This window comes from Hirundo rustica, chromosome 1 (genome assembly GCF_015227805.2).
Source record: "Hirundo rustica isolate bHirRus1 chromosome 1, bHirRus1.pri.v3, whole genome shotgun sequence".
Taxonomy (NCBI): domain Eukaryota; kingdom Metazoa; phylum Chordata; class Aves; order Passeriformes; family Hirundinidae; genus Hirundo; species Hirundo rustica.
In genome coordinates this window covers 21,897,765-21,924,864 of record NC_053450.1, presented here as the reverse complement: position 1 = coordinate 21,924,864, position 27,100 = coordinate 21,897,765, and the positions used below count along the sequence as shown (strand labels likewise).

The 27,100-nt window shown below is 35.6% G+C and overlaps 1 protein-coding gene across 8 annotated transcripts in view; it reads left to right on the top strand.

The window, feature by feature from the left end:
* The window catches only part of VPS13B (vacuolar protein sorting 13 homolog B), a 428,881-nt gene that overhangs the window by 85,037 nt on the left and 316,744 nt on the right, over positions 1-27,100 (top strand). For all 8 annotated transcript variants that reach the window (XM_040076409.1, XM_040076406.1, XM_040076434.1 and 5 more), the window contains one exon: positions 9,483-9,667. In XM_040076409.1, coding sequence (XP_039932343.1) covers positions 9,483-9,667 — 185 coding nt within the window. The remainder of the gene's footprint in view (positions 1-9,482; positions 9,668-27,100) is intronic.

Here is a 27,100-nt window from a genome sequence, read left to right as displayed (position 1 = left end):
AGGCCACAAAATAATAATTTTAAAGTCTTTGTACTCTTTCTGCAGTTATGCAGTGTATACATGTGAACCATTAGCACACCTTGTCCATTCATGTCCTTGCTGTTGAAGACACCCTTGATCCAGCCTTTGCTACATTAAAGGCTTTTCTGCTAATCAGAAAACAAAACTTGCTTCCATTTCCAGCAGCTTCTCTTTAATGCTGTAACTTCTCTCTTAAAGGACAGTGAAATTGGCTTTTGAGGTACTGTAAGGCACAGAGTTAAGTCCATTTTTTTAGCAGCACGGTTGGATTTAAAGGTCGCTCTTCCAACTCCAAACATTGTGATTTACCTTTCTGAGTATTCACATACAGAAGTACAGCTTTGTTTTTTTACTCCTGTGTATTTTGTTTGTGACATCTCCATTTAGGGCAATAATCTTGTTCAAATACTAATTTTGTTTCGCTAATGCAGACATGTACCTTCTTACTGCTCTGACTAGCTATAAAAATTTTGCCAGAATTTCAAGTAACCTTTTTTCTCTCAGTGTAAATGAGAGAAATTTTTTCCCACCAAAATATTTTATCTATTTGTGAAAGAAAATAAAGAGCATGCAAAAGTTTTTAGTGGAAGAAATTCACAGAAGCCCCCAAGTCATAATCCAGTTACCTTTTTGGACAATTTTTTTTACTGAGATCAATTGTTAGTGTTTACTTGAAGTTAGGGTTGTGTTCAGCTCTTAAATCCTTAGCAAGGAATTTGAAACTGTGTTAGTTCCCAAGAAGACCTTTGAACTGGGTTTGTCAGTGCAGTTTTCTTCACTGAGCACCAGCATGTTTGAGCCCTTCTGGCTCCCTGTTTTACCTGCTAATGGCAACCAAATGGTTCTGTGTGGCAGATTTAGAGGATTGATTTAATGGCTGTTTCTGCTGCTTCTGGGATTGTGTGGAGGGGGAAGGAGGAGAGGATGGGGTTACTTCCCTAGACAGTAAAGCAGGCTGTGCTGTGGGAAGCCAGTTCCCCAAACCCTGAACCACCCCGGTGACTCCTGAGATTGGATACACTCTGGTGTCCAAAGCAATGGTACTGGATTTATAAAAGCTATAAGAAAGAGTAATGCTTCCTTTGTTTTAATACACACAGATCTTTGTGGTTTGGAGGTTTATGGCCATGGCAATTTTTACCTGGTCACCTCTGGTGGTTTTTGTCATCTGCAGCTGTTTAGTTGCAGCATCAGCAAGTTTCAGCTGTATCCTTCTTGTGCCCCACCCACAACTAATATTTACCTGCAAGATAAATGATAATGGTGGCTGGCATTTAGTTTGGCATTGCTGCTTTTTCATTTAGGATCTCTTTCTCAGGAAAAGATACAAGGCACAATTAAAATGTAGGTGTAAAAGTTCCCTGCTTTTTACATGATCGATTCCCTTTGCACTACTTTCATTAAGCCAGTGATTCCCTATTGAATGTCCCTGCTTCTTTCCAGACCCGCTTCTGTCTTTTTTTAAATTTGTAATACATTTTGATTTTTGGCCGCTGTAATGAATGCTGATTTTTCTCATGTCTTTATATTTGGATCTTGTGGAACATAATGCAGCTGTCATATCCCTTCCCTTGTTCTCAGTAACACCCACCATCAATAACAGGAGGATTCCTAGATCCAAGTAAAAAAGTTAGACCTTCTCCCAGAAGTAAAGAAAGTGTAAATGTAAAGAAAATTTAAAGTGTAAATAATTTAAAAAGTCTTGAATTCACATTGAGGGCATTCCATGAGGAAATTTTCTTACCCCTTTTTTTTCCAGATCTCCACCCCACACCTTGTGGAGTTCTTTAAAGATGTAACTGTATGCTTAATATGTATGGTTTACGCACATCAAAAACTTAAATACGTAAAGAAGACTGAGGTCTGCTTGTTGTCTCCTCAGAGCAGGGAAGTTGTAATTTTATTATTTTATATATTAAAATATATATCATATCACTTTGATGACTAATTCTGGAGACAAGTGCTTAGAAAAGAGATTTTCACAAAGAAAGAAACAGCAGTTAGTCACTGATGTTCACTTGCAGTTTGATGGCAGTTCAGATCCCTAGCATCTGTCCCAGTGATGAGTCAGTAAGCTGAATTCGATCTAAACATCCTAAATATGTTTCTCTAATGCAACTGCAGGTTTAAGATGTTCCTGCATTGCCATTTCAACAGCCCCCTTAGTTTATCATGTGTCCGAAAATTAGACTGAAAACCCCCAATTCCTTGTTGGTATCAATAAATTTTTAGTTCAGATCTGTTGCACTTAGAGGCACATAGGCAATGACCAAGCTAGAAGTGATCATAGACTGCTTTCTTGCCTGCTGTCTGAAACATTTAATCTGCAGGTAAAAAAGAGACTGATCTGATGCTTAGTAAGGCTCAGATCATGTTGGGGGAAATTAAAACTTTCCCACCTTCGCATTCCACATGTTTGTTTTTTCTTGCACACTTTCTTCTCATGCTGTCTCATAGCACAGGTCACTGTTTCTCACTTCTTGCTGCTTCACAAACCAGCATTATTATTTGCATATACAGTCATAATTTTTAATGTAATGGTCATAAGTTTAATGTCCAGATGGGACAAGATGAATAAAATTATTTTAAAAACAACCCAAGTTTAGAGTTTCTAACATGTCCAGGCTTCTGCGTTCTTTGCTTTAAAGGGATTTTTTTTCAAGGTTTCTTCCTTTTAGATAATTTTTTTAATTATTTCATGATTTTTGTTCTTGTAGTATCCATTCATTTTTGGTATGCTGTATAAAGCTGAGTTTTATTTTTCCATTAAAACACATACTGGATAGCCTCTATTCATTTTCTAAGCCATATTAAAGTTTGTACTCTGCCTATATTGTTTTGCTTTCACAATTGTTTCAAAAAAATCTGTGGGGATTTTTTTAAAGTTTGCATGGAACTGAACACTTTGCAAGAATGTTTTCTTCACTGACAACTTATATTTCAGAACTGATGTTAAAAAATCTATACAGAAGTCAATTTTAAAATGATAGCATTTTTCTCTTCTAATCACATATCTAAAATTTTCAGAAATATCAAGTTAATATTTTCATTTACTGAAGAAAAGAAAAAATTGGCGAACCTTTGAGTTCGTTGTTTTCTCCCTTGTAAAAAAATGTATAATTAACAGTGTTTCCTACAAGTAAGAGGCTAAGGCAGGTGCAGCTCCTGAAAATTCCCATATGTCAAAGACGATGTAAGATACCAGGCAGCCTTTAGTGAAGTCTATAGAAGAGCAGAATTTGAAGGCATCAGTCTCAGAGGTGCTTTTGGAATTAAGTGTTCTAAAGCAAGTTTAATTGTTGAAGGTTTTTTTAATAGTAACTAACTTGGTCCTCTAGCGTGAGTAATTGTATGTTGCTCTCTGAATACTTGAAAATCATGTTAGTATATGTGGACATGTGATATGTTTGGGTTTTTTTGTGTATAGGAGTGACTTCATTTTGGCATTTCAAACAATAATTCTTCTGTTTCCTTTCCTACATGTTTCCTTCATAGGTTTGATATTTGTCATTAAGGAGCTAGACATTGTTTCCTTTACAATAATAATAGTTACTTAAATGTTAAGAAAAAGGATCAAAGTTTTCATTTTTTTAAATTAGATATGAAACATCAGATTAAGTAGAAATACAGATTTGTTGTAGGTATGTTGATGAAGCCTTTGCTCATGTCTTATAAATCCAGCTAAGACTTTATGGTTCCTGAAGAGGAAAGGTGTATAAATTTTGACCAAAATAATTTGGGCATTTAAATTACATTCAGGTTCTTCTAAGGCACAATTGCTAGGTCCTAGTAGCAAGCAGGTTACTGGTTTTGTTATTTTGGAAAGAATGAACTAATCGTATTTTACTGTACAGGATATGAGTAATAACAAAAATCAAATTTTTTTGAACATTTTGCAGGTTCCAGCTTTGCAGTTGGGGACTCTGTATAAACCTCTGTACCCAGCTGTTCACCACTATATTCTTTCAATCACTCTGAGGTGTTGATTTTACAAGAATGAGTTGCTGTTCCTAAAGTCTACAAACTGAAAATATTTCATAATGGGCCTGTGAACTTACATGGATTGGTTACATTGGTGCCTATGCATGCTGTATAATAAGGACCAATTCATGTTTTTGTCAAAAACAGCAAAGAAAACTATTTTCTTTAATGATATGCCAGATTTATTCAAATATTTCAGCAAGTCTGTATTACAGTTTGTCAGCAAACTGGGTACAACCAAAGTGTATTTAAAAATCATTTAATTAGGACAGATTCATTTTCACTCCATGCCACTACACAGCAAGACTTGCTTGTTCATATTTCCTTAAATTTATTCTGGAACATTTCCAAGTTCAGCTTTAATGAGTAGCCTATCCTGCTAGTTAGGATTTATTTTCCCCTAGAGAAGAGTGTTTGAATTGGTAGTTTTTTAACCTGTTCAGTTAAATGAACATATGTTCAGAACTGCATCTTAACTCTTGAATGTAAAGACTTGAGAAATAATTATTTCTATTGTTTTTGCAGTTCTAAAATGCATGTTAAGTAGTGTTTTTAGACCCAAACTATGTTCCACGACTTTTTTAATAAGGTAAGGAGTTTTGATATGAGGTTGCTTAATGCAAATTTAGTGATACAGTTTGGAAACACAGATCTGATTTGGTTTACTGAAAAATTATTTGTACTTGTATTTTGACTTATTACTTGAATATATCTCTTGCATCATAAAACTTGGTTAAATATAGCTCAATACCTTATTAATGAGGTATTTTCCATATTAACAGGTGCAAGTTGGTGGCAAACTTACATTTTAAGACCTTTTAAATGCATTATTTGTGTTTCAAAACTGTTATAATAAATCCTGAATTATAATTATACTTTCATCACTAGCTGGGTCTAGTTAAAATTTCCTTTAAGGAACATTTGCTGCACACATGGTACCGTGCTTCTCCCACCTTGATTTTTTTTTTATCTATAAAAAGGGATTTATTTTCAACTTCCCATTCCTCCAAACTTATCTGAAAAAGACCAGAAGACTTTATTCCTGTGGGATTGTTAAAGTACAGTAAGTGTAGAATTTGCATATTGTTAAAAAAAATTCATATGTCGTTACTACTCCTAAGGGACAATTTTATGTGAAACTTTTAAGTTTTGAATGTAGCATAGGTCAGTACAGTAGCTCTAATATGTATTAGTCAAATAGTCAGACTTTTAAAACAAAATCTTTTGCAGTGCTATATTGTATGCTGTGATTGTCACAGCTCTTCAGATCCCCTCTGAAATACATTAATTTGTTAATAAAAATGTGTTTAGATGGACTTACAGCAGAGTCATGTTTATTCTGAAGTTTGCTGAAAAATGTTTTCTACCATCTTTGTTCCTTCCCAGTTTTACAGTAGGAAACCCATCTTCTGAAATACTTAAACACTTTGTTCTGAAATATTTGGTTTTAATCCTGCAAAATAATATTCAGAAATAAGGGGGAAAATAGTGACCATGTGGTGTGAAAGGGTAAAAAAATGAAAAAGTACCAGAAAGGAAAAATGTGGCAGTGTACTTTCATACTGAGATAAATAATAAAGGATTACAGTACGTGGCTTAAAAAAAAAAAAAAAAAAAAAAGGAATACCAGGAAACAATCTGATGTCACTGTGCATTACATTTATTTCCAGATAATGTCTGCAAAAGCTTTCCTAACTTGCTTAGCTTGTTTTCCAACTTCAGTTCTGTGTAAAAGAAATGGGTTATGCTGTCTGTCTAATCTTAAGTTTTAAAATAAATTATTATGTGTACCATTTTGTTTCACAGGAATGGATTTTCCTAAGTACAGAATTCCCTTTTATACTCCTTTACTCATGCATATCTATTTTGCTTAAATTGATAGATTACTGAGTTTGGATTTAAACTCTAGGAAATTTTAGGAAAACAAGTTCAAATTGCCACTTGAAATGGGCATCAGAAAAGGTCTCAGAACTGTGGTCTCCACCTGTCCTTTTCATGGTACCCTGAGCTTTTCTTGGAGTGGCTACAGGCATTTGTGTACATTTGCACAGAGCATTTCTTGTGTATCTGAGGAGCTGAAATGGGACACATGTTTTATGTAATTGTATCCACAAGACAGTGATCATTTGTCCTTTTGTGCATTTGTGTGTTTTATGTAATTGTATCCACAAGACAGTGATCATTTGTCCTTTTGTGCATTTGTGTGGTAGAAGTGGTCAGAATATGTTCCAGGCTTTTGATTCCTTTTGGGTGTCTGAGTCAAGTGTTTTTCTTTAGTGGTGGTTTTTTTGTTTTTTTTTTAAACCAGGCAGCATCTGTCTCTATTTGCCCTACTTATTGCTGGTATTATTTTCAGGTTTTGTTTCATCTCTCCTTAAAGCAGTCCTAATTTTCAGATTAGGTAATTTTCTGTTTAGAAAAATGCTTTTGTAGAATGGATTTTTTTCCACCAGCTAAATTCAAATATGTTTGGATACATCCTTTCCTATGATTTGTACTTTTTGTGAGAAGAGCATTTTCAGGAAAGGTTTGCAGTGTGTTTAAACTTCAAACTGAAACAGGAAGAGCTTCAGGAGTTTTTTTACAGATATTTCTTACCCTCTTAGTGACTGACTGTGCTGCAGTTGATAGAAGTGAGCCTGGAATGAGGTCTGGTCATGTACTCCAGAAAGATGTGTATGTACCTGGCTGTCAGCAGGTGAGGCAGGTGGGACATGCACAGTTCCCCCAAACAGGTAGTTCGTAACTTCTTCTAGCTCACTGTTTGGGGTTTGTGACTCCTCTTAAAACAAATAAAATCCAAAAAAACCCAACCAAACAAGGCTTAATACAAGATCTCTTTTTCAAAGGCCTCTAATGAGTTTCCATTTTTCTAGCAACAAAGGCTGTACTTACAGGTAGATTCAGACTTCAAAGACAGAGATTTATTCAAACAGGAGACTGTTCTTTTTGTGGGGCAAGGTCTATGTTCATATGAAAGAAATTTCTACTACCAGACACGAGGCTGAGTTCTCCCATATAAACATGAAATGTTTTTTTTCCTGCAAATGGCATTTGAAGCTGGAAGCATAATTGTGTCATTAGCTTCAAATGAGTTGCAAATCAGAGGCAGTCTTGTTGCTGGTTTCCTCCTCCTTCTCAGCATTTTTGAGTCAGGTAGTCCTGATTCCAAACTTTATGAGGTTGGAAAACCTCATTCTAAAGAATACTGATTGCTATTACAGAAGGTTACAACATCTGTTTTTGTTTGTTCTTTGTCCTTTGTCCTTCATCTGTATTTACATCCGTTTCTGAGAGTCTTTGATGAGTACCTTCTTTCGTAAGAATCAGGGGTTTTTTTATTTTCATATTTTTATTTTTAGTGAGGAGCAATGGTTATTGTGGATGGGCTTTATCTGACACTTTGATCTGTTGTGTAGGCATCCACAGCTGAGAAGTATTGTAATGTCCCTTTTATTAGCTGTGGGCAGAAACAGCGACCTGCAGAGACATTAAATTTATAATCCTCAGATCTTGAATGAGTGGATCTCTGTTATGTGTAGAAGTGCTGTTTTCTTTTGATTTACCTTAAAAGGTTCTATGCCACAGTCTTAGGTGTGGATGTTTTTTTTATACGGTAGGTATCTAAGACTGAGCTTAATTCCTCTTGGTCCAGAGCAGATGGTTTTCACTTACCAGCTGTTTGCTGATACTGACAAGGAATTAAGAGAGGAGCTCTGTTTGGGACTTGAGGTGACTGCTTCTATGCCCGAGTCTGAATTCCAAGTGATGGCATTATCTTTAGCTGTATTACTGTGTCAACACAGTGGTTGAGAGATGTCTTCAGATGTTCAGAATGCTTATTTCCAAACCACACTTCGTAAGCCACTTCTGCAGCTTATGGGCCAAAAGTGTTAGCAGCAGAATATTTTATTACTCCGCTGCTTCATCTACAGCATGGTGATCCTGGGTCTGAGAAGTGATAAAGTGTTTTTTTTTCACAGTTATCTTGGTTAAAGCCCACTTTCCCAGTCAGATGGAGAATGTCCAAGAAATCTGTTCAATATCAGACTTTTGTGTCAATTCATGATGCTAAAGGTTTTAGAATTTGAACATCACAAATGGTCTGCTGCTGTTCTGCAGTCTCTGCAGCCAGTACTAGCTCACGTATGTTCGGTCATACAGCTGCTGGCATTTTCTTTTGGGCCTAGATAGGAGGTGTGGTGTATTATGGCTGCTTCTGAGAGTTCCTTGGAAGGTTTTGATTTTGCTGATCTGAAGAGGCCTTGAATGTCTGCATGTCTTTACATTTTCAGTCCCTGAGCGTTTTGGTGAAGCATGCTTTTTTCAGGGCCAGTGGATTTTGTGTGCAGCTTCAGCAGCTTTGCCTAATTTAAGGTGTCTTAAATAGTAGGTTCAACCTACTATTTATTTTTAAGGGGCTTTGAACATGTCCCTAAAATTTTCTAATGGAGGAGATTCTCCAGAATGAGCAAATATGTGCATCAGTAATTATATTTTATGGAGTCATAGCATCACAGAATGGTTAAGATTTGGTGCAAAGATCATCTTAAAGATCATCTAGGTACAACCCTCCTGCCATGTAGGACATTAGAGAAAATAATGCTAAATGGCATTAAATGGCAAAAAGTACATTTCAGTGGTGGAGTGGAAGGTAATTAGGGCAAGAATGCTAACGTTAAAAACATGATACAAGAAAAGGCTCCAAACTGAGAGGGTGATAGAAACTTTTTAGTTTTTGTTGCATGTAGCAAATCAGTCTGTTGCTTTATTTCAGGTAATAGTGTGTAAATTAGGAAGAAAAAGTAAGTTACTCACTTTGCTATCGTTTTTGTAAAGCATTCTTGTTGATGGTGGATTATATTGTCACAGAGGAATTTATTTCCCCAATGAATGTCCTTTACTTTGTCCTATCGAATACCTTTCTCCTTCTGTTGCTCCTCCCCAATTGAAAGGTAAGACATTGAAAAGTAGTAGAATCACTTAATGAGCTCTGTCAGCAAAATATAGAATGTGGGCTTGTTTGTATTTTGATGTATGAATATTGCCTATGTGTTTTTTGGGTCGCTAGCCGTATGTCATTTAGTGAAGCACTGTAAGCTTTCTAAATTTAAAAAAAAAAAAAAAAATCGTAAAATTAAATTTCTGAACGGATGTTTTTGGTGTTCTTAATATTTGCACATTTTTGATGGGAGCATGTGGAATTGCTTTTATTAAATATTTTAAAACCAAGAGGTAATTAGATAAAAATATATGATTTTTTACTGTCACATTCTGGAGGGAGATAAAGTTAAATCATGTAACAAGTTTCATTTCAGTATAAGTAGAATCAGCTCTTAGAAAAAGAAATCTAATAGGCACACAGTTCCTGTTTTACAAACTAACTGCTTGTACTCCAATATTCTGTGACTAAGTTTTAAAATTTTTATTTTTATGTGCTGAAGTAATGATTTTCCTTTTTTTTCTTTTATTTTAAACAGGACCAAGCGAGCTCATGTCCCACTAACAGAATGCATTTTTGAGCTCCCTAATTTGACACTTCAAGCAACTAGAGCTCAAACCCTTCTGCTTCAAACTATTTATCAGAGCTGGTGTCATCCTGTTGGAAATGTCAGTTCAGTGGTGGTAAATGAAGCTTTACTGAATGAGGTTTTCCAAACTTCAGGTAAATATGTGATGCTTTTGGTTAAGTATTTATTGTTGTACAGAGCACTGCTAGTGAGTGTCCATACAACTAGATCCTTTAAATCCAGGGTTTTACTTATAGTAGCTAACAGACAGAATGTTTTTTGTGTGCATATGGGTATTTATAGCTTATATTTAAAATCCAGGATGTAAGCTAAGCCACCCAGCTTCACTCCTTGGCACCAGTTTCTGGATGCATTCAATTTTCCCATACAGGATAATTTTTCCATGCTTCCCTCATCTGAAACATCCACTTTTGCTACCTTATATGGTACAATGTTATTACTTCAGGATCATTCAGAGGTGAAAGTGGATTATTAAGGGCTTTATTAATCAATGGCATACATTGAATTCTTTAGAACAGCTGCAGATGTTTCTCATTATTTCATAAATAAATGTTACTTATATAACAGTAAATGTTGTGAAAATGCTGAAGATATGCAAGTGTTGCTGATTATTACATAAATAATGAAACTTGTTATCTGTCATCCTTTTGCTAAACACCCATAGATTTTGGGAATAAATTAAGGATTTTGACCAGTTTACAGAGCAAACCAGAGTTTTCAAGTGCATAAAAGTCATCCGGAAAATGATTTTTTTTTTTTTTTAAGATTTCTATGCAGACTAGAATAATTTAGATCTGTTTTTGTTGATTTGTTGTGAGTAAGCTCATAACAAGAATAACAGATATTTTGGAATATCCAGCATTACCAGTCTTGGAGAATGTGTTAGGAGAATGATTTAGGTACACAAAATCATGATTTGAAGCAGAGTGGTGGATTAGACCACTGGAAGTCTTTCAGCCCTGCTTTTCTTGATCCTTTCCGTTCTTCTTTCTCACTTCTTCTGTTTACTGAAGTTAAATCTGTGTTGATCTAATGCTGCAAAAGAACTGTTGTATTTTTGTGCAATCTTTGGAAAAACTGCTTGAAGTGCTTAGGTGTTTCTTCTTAATGAAATTCACTTTTGTCTTTATTCCTTCATTCTGTGTGGGTCACCTAAGAATGGCATTGTGACATTTTATTTTCACGTCCTGGTACTTGTGAAGGTAGCAGGTTTATAATCCACACCATGGAGAAATCTGAAAATAAAGTTGTTTGATCCCTTCAGATGCTCTTAGGGTTTCCACAGTTTCAAACTAACCTGTTCTATTATTTAACATGTTTCAGTTCCATCAATTCAATGAACTCTGAAACAACTCAGGTGACAGTATCTTTGAAGAATAGAAATCTGGAGCACACATTTTAAGTACTTCAAATGAAGTAAATGAAAAGTATCATGCACTTATTTTGATCTTCTCTTGTTCATGGCTTAACGCTTCACTTGGTAAATTTTACACTTCTGTAGCTGTGCTTGGCGTTAACTAGACTTAGGGCAGCTCTGCGTTCAAGGCTAAGAAATGATTGCTGTCAATCCTTTTGTCTGAATTTTTGGCTTGGTTGATTCTGTAAACCTGCTACCTTTTGTTTGAATACTGTTGTGTAAAATTTAATATCATGCCTTGTTGAAAGTCATCCTTGTAATTGGGGTCAGCTTCCACATACTTTAACAGTATGTGTGTAAGCCTCTAAAAAATACTTGACTGTATTTGCACAGAGAAGTTGAAATTTCAAGTTTTCTTTTGTCCTCTCCCCTCTCCCCTCTCCCCTCTCCCCTCTCCCCTCTCCCCTCTCCCCTCTCCCCTCTCCCCTCTCCCCTCTCCCCTCTCCCCTCTCCCCTCTCCCCTCTCCCCTCTCCCCTCTCCCCTCTCCCCTCTCCCCTTTTTTTTTTTCTTTATTTAATGAAGTAACTCTGTGGATAGTGTAGTCAATAAGGAACTTGTCAGTAAACAAGGTAAATCTGTTAAACACTTTTACTTATATTCAACTTTGTTTCTCCAACATAAACAAAAGCTGATGAATGTTTCTTGGGAATCCTTGTTTTGAGTTCCTGCCTGCCCCGGTGCTCCTTTAGCTTGTACAGAGTGGCCTTACCATGGCTCAAGTGTTGGGCCTGGCAATAGCCTGGTAAAGTATTTGGGCTCCCCCTCCTGCCACTCTGAGAATCTTTGTGGGTGAACAGATAAGCTTTTCTTGTGTAACCTAAACTCTCAAGGAAAAATTGCCTTTTTCCCCCATGGTATTGTGTTTTCCATCTGAGCACAAGTTGGTTTTGGCTATGCACAGAAATAATACTTGAAGAAAATAGCTTTCCATCCCCATGGTGCTGTGGATTAATATTTCTTTGATTAATTTACTACAAATAATGAAAGTACAAATGCTATATTTACTGCTATTTACTGTCCTTCCTTTTCTTTTTCTGATTATGTTTATATTAAATTTTAAGGTTCTTGCAGGAAAAAGCAACAATATGCTCAAAGATTCCCTTTCCTTCACTTTATCCTATTTTTCAGGGAATCTTTTCCTTGAAATTAATTGCTTACATTCTGCTGTTTCAAAGAATCGTAAACTATGTATTTCATGAATACAGCGGCCCAAATTTTATTCTATGTTTACATTTTCAAACTTGTAAAAGCCATCTTTCTAACTAATTGGAAATATAGCTGGACAAACAGCTATGTCTCTATCCAGATTTTTACCGCTTTTAAAAGTAAATAAAAAAGCCCTCTCTATACATGATATTATTCTGAAAAGAAGGAAAGGGCTTATGTATTTTATCTTCTATTTGTAATGGTCTGCTCTTATCCCTAGGTTTCCAGCAAATCTGACTGCTATAGGCAGATCACAGGATTTTACATATTCTTGATACTCAGTGTAACATCATGCTTGTTTTGTAATTCGTGAATTAAATGTGTCATCCTATGTAAATTGTCCAGTTATTAGCTGCCCCCCCAGATAAGTTCTACCAATTTTGAAATACACTGTGACATGGAATTTTTCTTCTCTAGGTAGCTCCTCATACATAACTAGTCTCAAATGTGTTTGGCCTTTGTTTATATAGCCTAAAACTTTCTCAACTGCTTATATCTGTATTGCCATGTTTTGTGTGTGATTGAAGAGTTTTACTGGACTGAAACAGTTGTTGCTGGGCTCTTTATATCTCCTGGGGCTTTGTGCCAGGTGCTGTTGGGTGTTGGGCTTCTTTAACACATCAGTTCAGTATTACTTGAACTCAAAAGTGATACAACAAACGTCTGTAACCTCTCAGCCTATATCTTTTTTAGTAGCCATTGGGCTAAAAGATAGTTATGTGCTTTTCCCAACACAGCCAACCTATTCCAGTTTTAGAGCTTTATCACTGAAACTTATTATATGGGCTTACAATATGGGCTAAGATGTTCTATAGGAGAGAGAGATGAATTAGGGGAAAATAGAAATAAAAAAAGGAAAGGAAGGGAAACAGGAGAAAGAGGATCACCTAATAAAAAGGGAAGAGAGTGGCAGAGGAATATAAAACAAGAAGTGGGTAGAAAGAGTTAAAGTAGAAAAGCAGTAGAAATTAAGAAAACCAAAAATTAATAGGAAGACAAGTACAGATACATGAGTTGCAGGAGGGGTGAACCTCAGAGAGGAGCATAGAACTATTGGCTGCTTCACGTGCTGTGGAGAGGCTCACAAGGTACAGAAGCCCCTTTGGGAACCTGTTTGCCAGGTAAAGGCTGAAAGACCTTCTATGGATCTAGTTTAAAAAGGGTATGCTGCATTTCCAGAAACATATGAACGGAATTTATTGCTAGTATCTGGGGTTCTGTCCTAAATTTTCACCTGGAGCAGAAATGTTATCCTGCTCCAAAACTTCTTTCAAAGGTAATTGAGGCTGAAGTTGGTCTAGGGATTCAAAACAACCTCTCCTAGCTCTATCCTCTACAAATTCTTTTTGGTAATAGATTGATGGAATACCAGAAAGGGAAGATTGCTTGAAGATTAACTCTCTTCTGTCCCCCATCTACTTTCTTCCCCTTGTTCTTCAGAAACGTTTTCCTACTAGGAGAGAGACACTTTACTCAAATATTCCCTAGTTTGTTATTAGATTGCTGTCTTCATTAGTTCATCTGAGAGTTTATTTTTTAATTAACTTGCCCAGAGCAAGCTGTCTAAAAAACAATAAAATTTGAAGCCTCAAAAGCAAGCTGTGTGTGTTTTGATTCTGACAGAATTTAATAATGAAGTGCCTATACCACCTAAAATTTGTATTTGTCGTACATATTAGTAAGGTCTCTTATCTTGAAACTTCCAGTGAAGGATGCATACAGTACTGAGATTGACTGAGTTCAGAACTTGTGGAGGACAGATAAAATGAGTATGCCAAGAAAAATGTATGATTTTTACTCTAGAAATTTTTTATAAACATGTTTAAATAGTGTGGTCTGTCTTAGCTTGAGATGATTTAATTCTAAGAGCAGCTTTTTAATTATAAATTATATGGAATTTATTGAAACTTCTGAAAGCACTTCAGTCCATTCATTGCAGTTACATCTTTTTTAATCCATATATTTAAATATCTAGTTGAGAAAAGATTTTATGTTCTTAGAAGTCAAGATAGATTGAAAAAAAAGAGATAATATAAAGTTAAACTTATTACTTGAATGAGTAGGCATTATCATTTAAGTACAAGATTGATGCATACTGCCTGAAACAGTTGTGCAAGAACAAAAAGAATAGACAACATAAAATAGATGGGAATGCAAGTGACAAACTGCAGCATAACAAACAGAAAGTAAAACAGCTGCAAACAGCTTTTTGCTCTTTTTCATGGGTCAAGAAAAGGCATTACTAACTTCTTAATGCATTACATTAAAAAAAAAAAAGGCACAAAAGCAGTCTTCAATCCACATGTAACTCTTTGGAAATTTATGTTTTGGTTTAATTTTATAATCCTTTTGGTATACAAGCACAGCAGCGTGTTACATGTCAGTTAAATAATGTGAGTTCTTATGCTTGTGAAACATCCCAATTCTGCATTTCAATCACTATAAATGCAGAAACAAATATGAATTTGATATACTTCATGCTTTCTGCATTATTTCATGTATAGATGTTAATATTATTACTATTATTATTATTATACAATTTTAAAAATAAGTGTACAGAATATCAAAATATTATGAAAACGGCATTAGTTAAGATCTTTCGAAGGTTGAGCATGATTAATCCTATAGAGTAATTTTACTGGGTATTTTTTCCATTATTTGTTAGTAAGTACCTGAAGCACTCTGTTTCTAACCGTTTCAGCCTGCCAAGAAAATACATACACAGTCACACATGGCTTTAGTTTACTCTGGAAAACTGGAACTTGCTACCACTTTTTCCTTGTCCTGTTCAGGTAGTTCATTATTTTGTTGACAGTTCGGTTCCATTAATCTGGTATTTTTGAGAAAATTGCTTGCAGACCTTACATTTCTCTACTGAAGGTGATCAAATAGGCATTGAATCCCTCATGTAAATGATGTCTTAAAGTTAAAATAAAATCTATTTTCCAGAAAGTAACTGTAAAACTATTTTATGCAAGATTTCATGTGGGATACCTTAATGGTTGAATAATAAATTTTACCTCATAAAAATGAAATTCAATAATACAGTAGCTTTCTCAGCGCAGTAGCATCTGGTTGAATCTCATGAGAGCCAATATTTTCCAACTCATTAGGATCATGTCGTTCTGTATGTCGTCAACATTGACTTAGCCAAGCTACCTTTACTTACATAACCGCCAAACTATTAAATAGGTCTCTTGTGGAGTGAAGTCAAATATTCCTCTTATTTTGCTTTTGCCTTGGAAGAAGAGAAGAAAATGTACATACTGTAACATTTAAACATCTGGTCTAAACCACATCAGGGTAACAGTGAGGAAAGTAACAGGATTCAGTATTCTTCCCAGGTGTACATATAAAAAAAGGGTTGTGGAGCTGCTGCATAGCTCTTTTAACCACTTAGGAAAAAGACTAAAATAAGTGACTTACCTTTCTAATACCCCTGTTTTTAAAACTACTTTTTCCCTCTTGCCTGCTCTCTTGTCACCAAGCTCCTAAACAAAAAAGCCAGCAAAACCCCAACATTACAAAGTTTAGCAGTTGTTCAGCTCTAGCTTCCTTCTGACATACTGACATTTAGTCTCTGTTTCACATAACGTGGACAATTTTTCATTCATTGGGGGGGGGTATGAATTGAAATTTCTGTTTAAAATCGAGGTGTAAGTGTGTATTCTCTTAGTTGCTTGGGAGTGGCAGGACACAGCTACATGAAACTTGCACAGTATAAACAGTTTACTGTCTTGTGGGGGTAATTACTTACATGTGCCCTCTTCCTTCGGGTAGGCCCAGAATGCAGTGTGTAAATAGCATTATTTTTATATGTTGTGCATTTCTGGGAAACTGGTACATTATCAACTCTAATTTCAGATGGAAAAACAGCATGGATAAGCAACCTAAGAACAATTCCTTCTTTAGCTTAATTTTTTAAGCTTACTATATTAATGTATAAGGTTTTATTTCCTCTTGTAGTAAACATTTTCAGTGATATTCTTAAGTCATGAACTGACTTGCAATGAAAGGAGCTGGGTGGGACATTTTATCGTTTCAGTATGTAATCAGTGAGATTTATCTTACTGAGTATCTAATAATAAATCCTCTGCCAGAAGCAATGGCTCTGTTGTGGCCTGACATGAGGAACTGTCATGAAAAGTATGCATTGAAACCAGTAATTATGATTGCCTCTATTTTTTTTTCTGGTCTAATTAATATACACTAGTAAGCTTTGAAATGGAAATGCACAGTATTCTGATGAAAAGATGGTGCTAGGCATACTTAAGGCATTCATACGAGGTTAACTTTGATATGTAATGTTGTGCTAAAGAATCTAATGTACTTTAAAATCCACATGAGACTTTTTAAATGTCTTTTGTGTTGAAAGTGAATGTATACATACTGTCAACAGAACAGTGAAGGAGAAAAAAAGAAGATAAATCAGTAGGTTGTGAAAGGAATACGTGCATGCATGAAATCCATTGCTGTGCATAAATGTATATAAGTTTCTTAGGCTGAATTGTTTCGGAATGGCAGGAGAGCTCAGTTCAGTGTCTGCGTTGAAATTAACAGCCAACTCTTGAGTATGTTGGTGGGCTACCAAAAAAACCACGACACCTAAGCTTAGAGCTAGCTGTAAATAGTGCCCTTACTCCAGAGTCTGTAGTTTATTTACACAAATAGCAATGGAAGCTGTGACTGAGAGCACCTGTTTTGTTTGTTCAGCTGCTAGTCTGATGTTATTGCTTGTTCTTGTGCTCAGATAGCAGTGAGGTAGGCTGCCTTTTTGCTTTGTTCTAGCTACCAGGTTCTCCATCAGGTAAAAAACTACAGGGAGGTTGAGATGGTGGCTTCTAAGAGCAATAGAGCATGTTGAGCCTAAACTATTGAAATTCAGTGTTGCGATAAGAAGGCTAGGATGAATGTTAGTCTTGAATCTGCTGCATAATAGGAACTGGGAATTTTCTGAGAAGTGTTCAGAGCACACACAAAAGAAAACTTCAGAGATAACAGAAGGAAATGTTTTCGTCTTTTGTTTTGGTTTTTTGTGCAAAGGCCCAGAGAACTCGTCAAATTTAGAGTGAACCCGGGAACCATCAGTGGTTGCTGATGTAAGAATAAATCCTGAATGAAGCGGCCATAGTGTTTTCTTGACATCTGTATTTAAGAAAAGGGTTTGTGCAGAGGTGTTGCCATAGAGGTATTGATGTCAATCACTGCCATTTCCTCTTCAGAAGAGCAGAGGAAAGTTATTTCTTTGTACCTGGCAAAAAATAATAGGGTTGTCATAAAATTCAAGCTGGGAGGATCTATGGGAAGTCTCTGCAGTTCAGTTTTCTGATAAAATCTGAGTCAGTAATGGGATCAGACCAAGTTCTTCAGGGCTATACCCAGTCAGACCTTGAAAATCTCCATGGGTAAGAACACCCTATTTCCCTGTGCAGCCTGTGCCACTGCTTGACTGTTCTCATGATGAGAAAGCTTTTCCACCATTCCAGGCAGAACTTTTCATATTTTAGTATGTGACAATTGTCTTTCATCCTACTATTGTTCACTTCCGTTAAGAGCCTTATCACAACTTTGTCGTACATACAGTGTCAAGTGTCTTACTGCTGTTTTTGACCTTACTAAACCTTAAAACAAAACTACACCTGAGAAATCCTGACTAGTCTTAACACTATGTGATGGTGACTCTGAAATCCTTTTCCTCTTTCAATTCTCAAGCCAGTTAGATTTAATCGGAGTGTTGATGCATCAGTACATACAAAATAAATAATCCTATTTTCTGATTAGTTAATATACTGGTGTATAACATGGATTAATTCCAGCTTAGAATATCACTCTCTGCTGGTTTGATATTTGGAAATTCCCAAAGTCAGTATGTCTCCTTTTGCCCTTCTGATTAAACAATCCTGTTTTGTGGGATAGTAGTTTGTGTAGTGAGATATTCTGAGAGGAAATGGAAATGCATACAGGTTCTACAGCACAAATAAATGATCACAGTTTATGGTCATTATGGTATAGTGTTTCTTGTTTATGGTTTCATGGGACATTTTTTATTATGTTTGCTTATTTATTTTTATTTATTGAAACAACTTGAATCACTTTAAAAGAATCTGGAATGCCTTGTAGCCCGTATCTTCCTCCTTTTTATTCAGAACGAGACATTTCAGTTCGGAAAGGGACAGTCTAATTATAGGTTTTGATCTTGATGAGGCAAGAAATATCAAAGAATTTTTAGTGGAGTAAATTGTTAAGGAATGTGAATGATATGAGAACATAGAAAGATAAAATTGAAATATTCCTGTGAAGTACTTACTGTAGTAAAAATATATTTTTTACTTTTTTTTTTCCTAAAAAGTGGTAGTTTTTAGGAAAGAAACAACCAAGGCATAATCAAAAGTAGATAGATTTAAGAATAAGCAACTGTTAAACATGGTAGAAGCATGTATTCTGTTTGCAGATATGTAATGTTGACCACTGACCTTGAGTAGTAAGTTTGTATAATATGTATAGTCTTGATCAAATAAGAGTTGTACTGAGTTGAAGTCATAGGGCAATTCCCAAGTATTGGACTGTTGCTTAAAACTTCTTAGTGTCTACAATACTAAGAGTTAAAAAATACTAATATTCTCTAAAGTTATTTTTATGGAATAAGCTCTAGTGAATGGTATAGAAAGCTACTTTCCATTTGTCAGAGTATTTTGGTCCTTGTGGCAAGGTAAGATGATAAATACCAGTGGTATTCTTGCCATAGAGATACCAGATCATTATATACTGCAATAGCAATTTTTAGTCTGATGTCCCACATGATTTCTTATTATATTAAATCAGACTTTTTAAAAAGATACATGCCTTGTAATTATTTTAAACCTAGTGATTATAGATCCAAATCCAATTTTTTAATTGCATAGATATTCAAGAAAAATATATTCTTTCCCAGGAATATATTATGTGGGAGAGTTGTTAAGCTATTAAAAATGCAGACTGTATGAGGTGTAATCATTGTATTTCTTGCAGTCAAGAATGATGTTTTTCCTACATGTCTAGTCTGCCTCATAGTCATAGAATATAATTAATGCAAGGTATATGTAATATGTTAATGGTAGGGACAGAAAGTGTATTGTTACTGGAAAATACTGAGCTTCAGTTATAGCATCTCTTTTGCCCAGTAATTTTTCACTTTATGTTATGTCTCTAAAGGCAGGCAGTTCTTCTAGAGGAATATTCTACTAAGAGTAGAAATACACAGGAACATAAAAAGGTAGTAATGGTAAGGGAGACAAAGTCAGTGAAACATTAGGTTCTCAGGTAGTAAGCAAGAAAACTCTTAAATTAGCATTTTATGGTTTTGATTTTGCTACTGGAAGGTAATTATCAAGGAGCTAATATAGAAAGGGATGTGTTCTGTTGCAGTGTTATATAATGGTATCCAGAAAATGTCTCTTCTGTTTATGTGAACCATAATAGGAAAATCAAAAATGGCGCAAGCAGATGTAGCTGCTTTGATTTTGTTTTGAAGCGTTGTACTGCTGTAGGCAAGCTGTATTATTGTAAGGGTATGTATCACACTATGTGAAACACTAATCAAAATCTTGGATTCTAAGGAGATGTCAGAGGTCTCTATATAACCACAGCTCCTTGATTCTGGGATCTTTGTCTTATGTGAAATAAGAGCTCTTATATCTGCTTAACATTCTCCAAAACATACTTTGTAACAGGTCTGCTGGCTATTCAAAGAAACTAATGAGAACTATTTCCAGAAACACGTTTGTTTTAGTTGGAGATCATCTAAATAAGCAATGTCCCTAGCCTGAGCTTAGTTTCTTTCTTTTATGACTGTATCAAGTTCAAACCAAATGTGTTTTGCCTTTTATCTTTTTTTGCTTTGTTTTGAGTGTAGCATGCTGGAAAAATCCAGATATTACACTGTCTTAGCTGATTTTTCCCAGTTTGACGCTGTGACTTTGTTGCTGCATCTTGCTCATGCTCTTTTCCTACTTTTACTGTAGTTTTGTCAAATCCTGTGTTAGTCAGCTCTTTTCTTCATTGACCTTCTTGAGTCCAGTCTTTATCCATTCTCCTTTTGATTTGCCTCCTTTTTCTTCTTTAGTACACAACAGGGGACCTGAACAGTTAGGTATGGATAGGTAGAATTGTCTCTCGCATGGTAGTTTCAAATGTTTTTCTCATTAAACGTGCTTTCTCTGAGCTGGGGTTTATGGTAACCATTTTCCCCTCCCCCATCACTTATTGCAGGGCAGGGGAGTGACTAGAAAATACAGAAATGAAGAAGAAATGCAGGTCTCAGGAAGTGTTATAGAAATGTTTTAAATCTTGACTTCTGGAAAGGGTGTTCCTATTAAAATTCCAGTAATTATTAAAATTTTCCAATTTGAAGACATGGACTCTTTTTTTCCTCAGCCTGCTGTTGGAAGAAGAAAAGCATAATTGCTCTAAGGGGTGTCATCTTGTTGAGAAGCTACATTTAGTTCTTCAAATGAATTGTCTCCATAGTGGAATTATATTGTAGACTGTTTCTGTTTTCTGAGCTAAGTGAATACTGGATGATCTAGAGCAAAATGCAAGAATTCCTACATTATAGAAGCCAGCTGTCTTCACACCTCTGATAAGGCTTGGCGTTCTCATCATGTGATTGCTTGGGTTTTACCTGGCTTGTGTGACATACCACTGTTCGATATAGCACTTCTGTTATGTCAACTGCTTTATTCTTGCATTAGTTACAATTTTTCATTCTCCTATATGTAAACTCAGATTTGCAATGTAGCTGAATACCAGGTTTTTTAGTAGTTGGAATTACTGGAGAAAGTTTTCAAAGTAATAATGATAAAAAATACTAATAAATCAATGACTTGCTTTACTACAAGCCAAGATGGCCAAGAAGAGTTTTCAAACTGACTGATAGCTTTCCTAACTGTTTTAGAAATTCAAGGAGTTCATAAGATTTCCATTTTCGTCTATCTCCCAGAATATTTTCTTTACCTTTTTGCTTTTTTTTTCTTTGAAAATTTTTTAGGAAAAATCCATTTTTTTGCTGTCTTAGTATCAGCCTATTTAGTGTGAACTCAGTGGCTTGTAATCAGAAGTTGTCTGGTATCTTTTGGTTTCAGTTTGGATAGCAAAAAATACATTCTCCAGATGTGGTTGTGCCTGTTGTTTGATGGATGGGTCCATTTGGCTTTCTTATTTTGTGATTTCTGATATTTTGACTTTCAATGGACTACACTAAATTCTGTTCCTCTCCTTGAACGATTGTCATCTCAGAAACTCAGACCTCAATTAAATTTTGAGATGCAGAACTACTCTTTTTTCAGTACTTTTGGTTTTGTGAAGAATAAGTTAGTCATCCAACTGCACTGAGTTCAGCAGAAGAAGGTAAATAAGAACTGGGTTTAAATGTTTGCTTGATAAAAGGGAAATTTTCAAACTTCTGCACTTCCAAAGGATGACTAGTGTTAGAGAATAAAACAGGGATTTTGTCAGAGGACTTTTGGGTATTGCAAAAGTCTGTTGTGATTTGTGATCAGATGTGAGTTCATTTTTACCCTATAGAATGGAGAGGAGTGGCAGCCCTGCATTCCAGAAAGGCACTTCCCTTGCATCAAAAATGTACAAAAGCAAAGCAGTTTCTTCTGTTATGGTCTGTTACAAGCAAATGAATTGGGAAGAAGAATGATTTATTTTATTAATGTATTTATGTATTTATTTTCTAAACTAATCATGCTGTTGTTCATGCTTCCCAGGTTTTAAATGCAGTTTTTTAGGAGTGGTTGACAATGAATACTGCTGTTGTAAGTAGTTATGACTGTGCTTGGTACGTTCTGTCAGTAAATGTCTATCTTGCAGGTTTAGAATTGTAGTAGATACAGTGTAAACCACCTGTTAGATAGCTGTAATACTTAATCTTTTTGCAGATCCTTTTGGAGTCGCTCTTGGCTTTTAAAGAACGTAGTTTCTATGCATATTCAAGAGCTTTTCAAATGCTGTGGAATTTGTTATAACAAAGATAATGTACAGTTCAGAGGGGTGAACTGCACTATTCTGGGCATGGTCTTAGGAAATTGTATCTAAAAATATACTGTTTGTGCCAACAAACCCGATCACTTCAGAGACATTAGGAATCCATAGATGTTTATGTCTACTCATTTTAGGCTGAGCATAAGCTTTAAAGCAAAGCTTTGAGGCACTGACATAACAGCATTTGCAGTTCTGTTGAAAGCTCATATGATTGTGTCTTGCTATAGCTCTCATAGCTCCTGGTTTCATCAGTTAACTCTGTATTCCGTTCACTGGGCTTAGATGAGGTGGCTGTGATCAGCAAAGTGCTAAGCACTTGATCTTCTGTCTTTCAAGAGAGCTTTTTATAAAACTTGCTTTGATGTGTACTTCGTGTCCAGCCTACTTTCCCAGTGGGATCACTTTTATGCCGCTGTCTATTCGTATGTTGCAGTATCCCATATGTTATCAATGAAACACAGCTTGCCAGCAGATTTTGAGCTTATCACTGAGGTAGTACCTCTCCCATATTCAGCAATAAGATCAATTACTTCTTTAATTCATAATATTTGTATTCTTCAAATTTGCATAAATCTTGAAAACTTCACGGGTACAGAATATTTCCTAAATGCAAGGGAAAAACTATCTGAAAAAGGGAGTAGTACTGGACCAAACTATTGTCATAACCTCAATCTTCACATGTCATGCCCTCCCACTTCCTTTGCTGCCTTCATTTGAATGATTTGCTGAGTTTGAATGTAAGCCTTTAGGCAAGTTTCTTTCTAACAATATCAGTAGAAAGCTGTTCTAACTTAAAAACTGAATGGAAAAATGATCAACAGAAAAGAGCTGGTGATTTTTACAGCATGGCAGTAAGCGCTAAAAGGTCCACATGCATGGTTATGAGATGAAACAAAGAAATATCGCACAGAGCATCCACTGAAAACATATTTTTTTCAATATTTGTCTATTAAGCATTCCGTCTATCAGGCATTCAGTCAGATCCTGCATTTGCTATCATACACTTGATGAGAAAACTGAGCTGCAGCAAAAGAAGCTGCAGACTTTTTAACAGAATACCTTGAAGCATGTATGTAAGTAAAATCTGCTTCAGTTTTCTTCTGTACCTAATAGTTATGCTCTATTTCATTGAGGTAGCACAGAGCTTTCTTGTCTTAGCAATTGGAAAGGTACTTAGTGCAGTTGTACCTGAAATTGCAGTTCAGAGCTGATGGACCCTTATGGGTGCTTCCCTTTTTGGATACTGCTTATCAGGTGGAGCTCAGGAACCTGCTGGCCATAGTGTCAGGATACTTTCTTCTTTTTGTAAGCTGTAATATCTGCCACTCACTTTTTATTTCACCTATGTTAAATACAATATAACCTCTCAGCCAAGTTTTTCTATTCAAATGTTGAATGTATTTTGTTTGTTACTATTTTTTCTTAGCTTTCCCCAATTTTAATCATATAAACAAACAGAGCATCAAGCTGAGAAACAACTCCAAGGTGGTTCTACTTCAGATTAGCACTCTTGTCCTCCCAGAAGTCTCAAAGATCAACTTGATTTCCAAATGCTGCTCAAGTCATTCTTTTGAAAGGCCACATATCATCTTAAGGCTTATATGGACTTTGAAGGGGTGATGAGACTCATAATAGAAATTGCATGCAAACCTTAAAAAATTTCTTTTTGAGGGGCAAATCTACTTGTATTTCAGTCAACTGCCTTATCTATTCAAAAAGTAACTTTTACATCTAGCATAATGAGGTAAAAAAGTTCCATTATCCAAACCAAATTCCAGTTAAAAAGATGCTTTTTATGTTGACAGTAGTTCATGACTGTAACAACTTTGTGAGACTGCGGGGGTTTTTTGATAGATTCATGCTGACGTTTAAGTATGGGAGGAAAATCCTGCACCGTGTATTTTAAAAGAATCAAGGCTGGATGATCACAAGGCTTCCTTCTTTTCCTATTCATTTTGTGTTTCTTGATGGTTCACAAATTTTCTGTTTGAAATGTTGGTTCCCTCAGTTTTCTAATTGAGGCCAGCTGATTCCTGAACTATCCTCTTGTTCAGCCTGTGTCTCTTCAGTGCAGTTGACCCTTTCTGGGTGCCAGCTGAAGTATATTTTACCTTTTTTTTTTCTTTACTAGCTCTTTTAAATGCAAGATACTAAATCTTGTTAGTCTAAACAGCAGGAAATTGAAGTTAAAGAATATAGTTATTTTCTGATGATTGTCATGGCATTCATCAGTGTAATCTTTAAAACAGAAAACAACAAACAAACAAAAGCCCCAAAACATGCCCCAAACCCCAAAAAACAAACAAAACAAAAAACCCTCAAAAACCCAAACCCCCAGACTTTTAGACTTTTTTTATAGTGATTCACCTATTTCATGGGTGAGTGGAAACATAACCTTCTCAAGAACTTACCAAGAAGCAGCTATTGCATAACCATCTTTATCTGTATTGCCAGTAATTCAGAGATATGTTGTGAATTTAGACACTGGCAAGAACAAACCTCTCTTTTTAATTGAAGATAAGTGGTTTTCATTGCAAGACATTTATACTTAGCTGATTACCTCAGATATTTATTGTTTTTCACAAATTCCCTCTGGCAGGTGAATCTTCCCTGTAATAAGGGGAAAAGCACGTAAATATAGAAATGTTTCAGCAGCATTCTGCTTCCTCAAGGTGTTCCGTGGAGGAGATGGCTTGGGTTTGTATGATTTCGTTATTTCTAACATAGCTGTTCCCTTGCTACAAGAGTTGATGGCTTTTAATCCATGTAATGTGGATAGAAGCCTTTAGACTGTTCAGCTATCCTTGCTGTTGGATTTGAAATGTGATTTTCTGGCACTGAAACCTTTGATGTCAGGAAGGTTAGGTAACTTCTTTCCTTTCTGTCCTTAATGTGGACCATCAGCTTTATTAGCCTTGGAATCTGTGTCAGATGAATTCCTTAAGCCTACTGTGAGTTCCACATGTTTTATCCTGCTTTTCCCTATACCACATAATGTTGTGCAGTGCTACTCTTCTTCAGTTTTTAGTTCCACACCTGTTTCTTTGTTGAAAAAAAAAGGCTTCCAGAATATATAGGTACAATAGAGTTCTCCTTTATATCATTCTCATCTGTGTTAAGAACTTTTTGATATTTCAGTTGTAGGACTCTGTTTCCCAACAAAAGTCATGTGACATCAGCAGTGAGGTGCAATAAGAGCTCTCTTAGGATTACTTAAAATAGAATGGAAGACTTTGAGTATATAAGGTTGTGTGGCCTTGAATGTGATTTTTATTTGATATATGAGCTGTGACATAGCTATTGCATGACTGAGATGTGCCTGTAAGCGAAGTAGTGTACAGATGGGGTTTCTCTGAAACAAAGCCAGCGGCTAAATCTGAATGTGCTCATTTAAAGGATAAAGAATACTTCATAAACATATGGAAACATTTCTGTGTTTTTTCATTAAGAAGGTTTCTTACTCCATATGCATTTTTTATGATTGTTCATGCTAATGTGTCATTTACCTGAATCAAGACTGCCTGTGCATCAGATCAGTTTAGTGGCATTTGTACTGTGGTATGATTATTTTATTTAAAATCCACTAAATACACTTTTCTCTTATTCTAGAGCTTTTCATCATTTCAAAGGTGAAAGAATCCTTTTCTCAAAACTGTTGGAAAAACCCTCATCATTATGTATTGCAAGACACTTTATTTAGGAAAAATATAAAACAATAGTAATAGGGCTGTTGCATGGTAGGATTTGAATTAAATGGTTATAGGGATACACTGGTATTAAATCCAGAATTATTTAAATCTGAACAAGAAATGTACACCAAATTTATAAAAGAGGATCTCACTACTCAAGAAGTATGGATGGTGAAAATGTGCAGGAACCATTGCAGCCCGCATCTCAACGAGGGTTTTCTGTCGTGCTATGTCAGTAGGAGAATTGAGTACCCAAGGCATCTGAACTTCTGTGGTCTATAATTACTTACCAGAACCCTGTGGAAGACATACGTGTTGTTGATTTTTGTCATTTTATGGGAAAAATAAAAGGCAAAATTTCTAAACACTAATTAGTAAATTACTAATTAGTAAATTTTTCTACGCAATTTATTTTCAGGGATGTGAGGTGGAATATGCAAATGCTAAGTTTTTTGCTTCTGCCCACGTATTTGCCACCTGATTTCCTTGATTAGGCTGTGCTTTAAATTTGAAACATCCTTTAGCAGTATCTATAGCATCTCAGATATTATGAAATTATTTTTTTCTACTATGATGTCAAATCCATAGTGGTTTTTAACACTAAAATGTATTAAAATAATGTAGTGATGACATTCATAGCTGCTCTTCAGAATTACTAAATTAGGAGAACAGGGCCCTGATGCTTGAGGTTCCTAGGCAGTAAGTCAAAACAAATAATATTTACCTTAGAAAAGAAGGGTATTAAATACATTACAAAGCAATGGTTTGTGTTTTCTTTGCAATTGTGATGTCTCATCTATAATGGACCAAGAGTTTTGCTTTGTACCCCCTCAGACCCATGATTACAGTGGGTTTGAGCCAGATTTTTTTTTCAAACTATTTTTTCAGTCTGACTGTACCCCTAATGGAAGGCATTAGGGTTCAAGAAACAAAGACATAACACTTATCTCTAGGTCTTACAAGGTCTTACAAAGTCATAGATAGTCTTCTAGAAACTTCTGGCACCTTTTATTCTTGTACACCCTCTTGAAGTGTTTTGGTGCCAGATTTTTATTTGTAGACATGTTTATAAGGTAGGGGGTGTTTAAAGCCTCATCTGCCCTGTCTTATAAAGAATGTAATTTCCTTTTATTTTTAGGATGTAGGACCATACTACTGTGTATAGGGACACTGTGCATTACACTCCTGGCTGCATCTTTCCCACGTGTATAGTCAAGCAGATACGTGA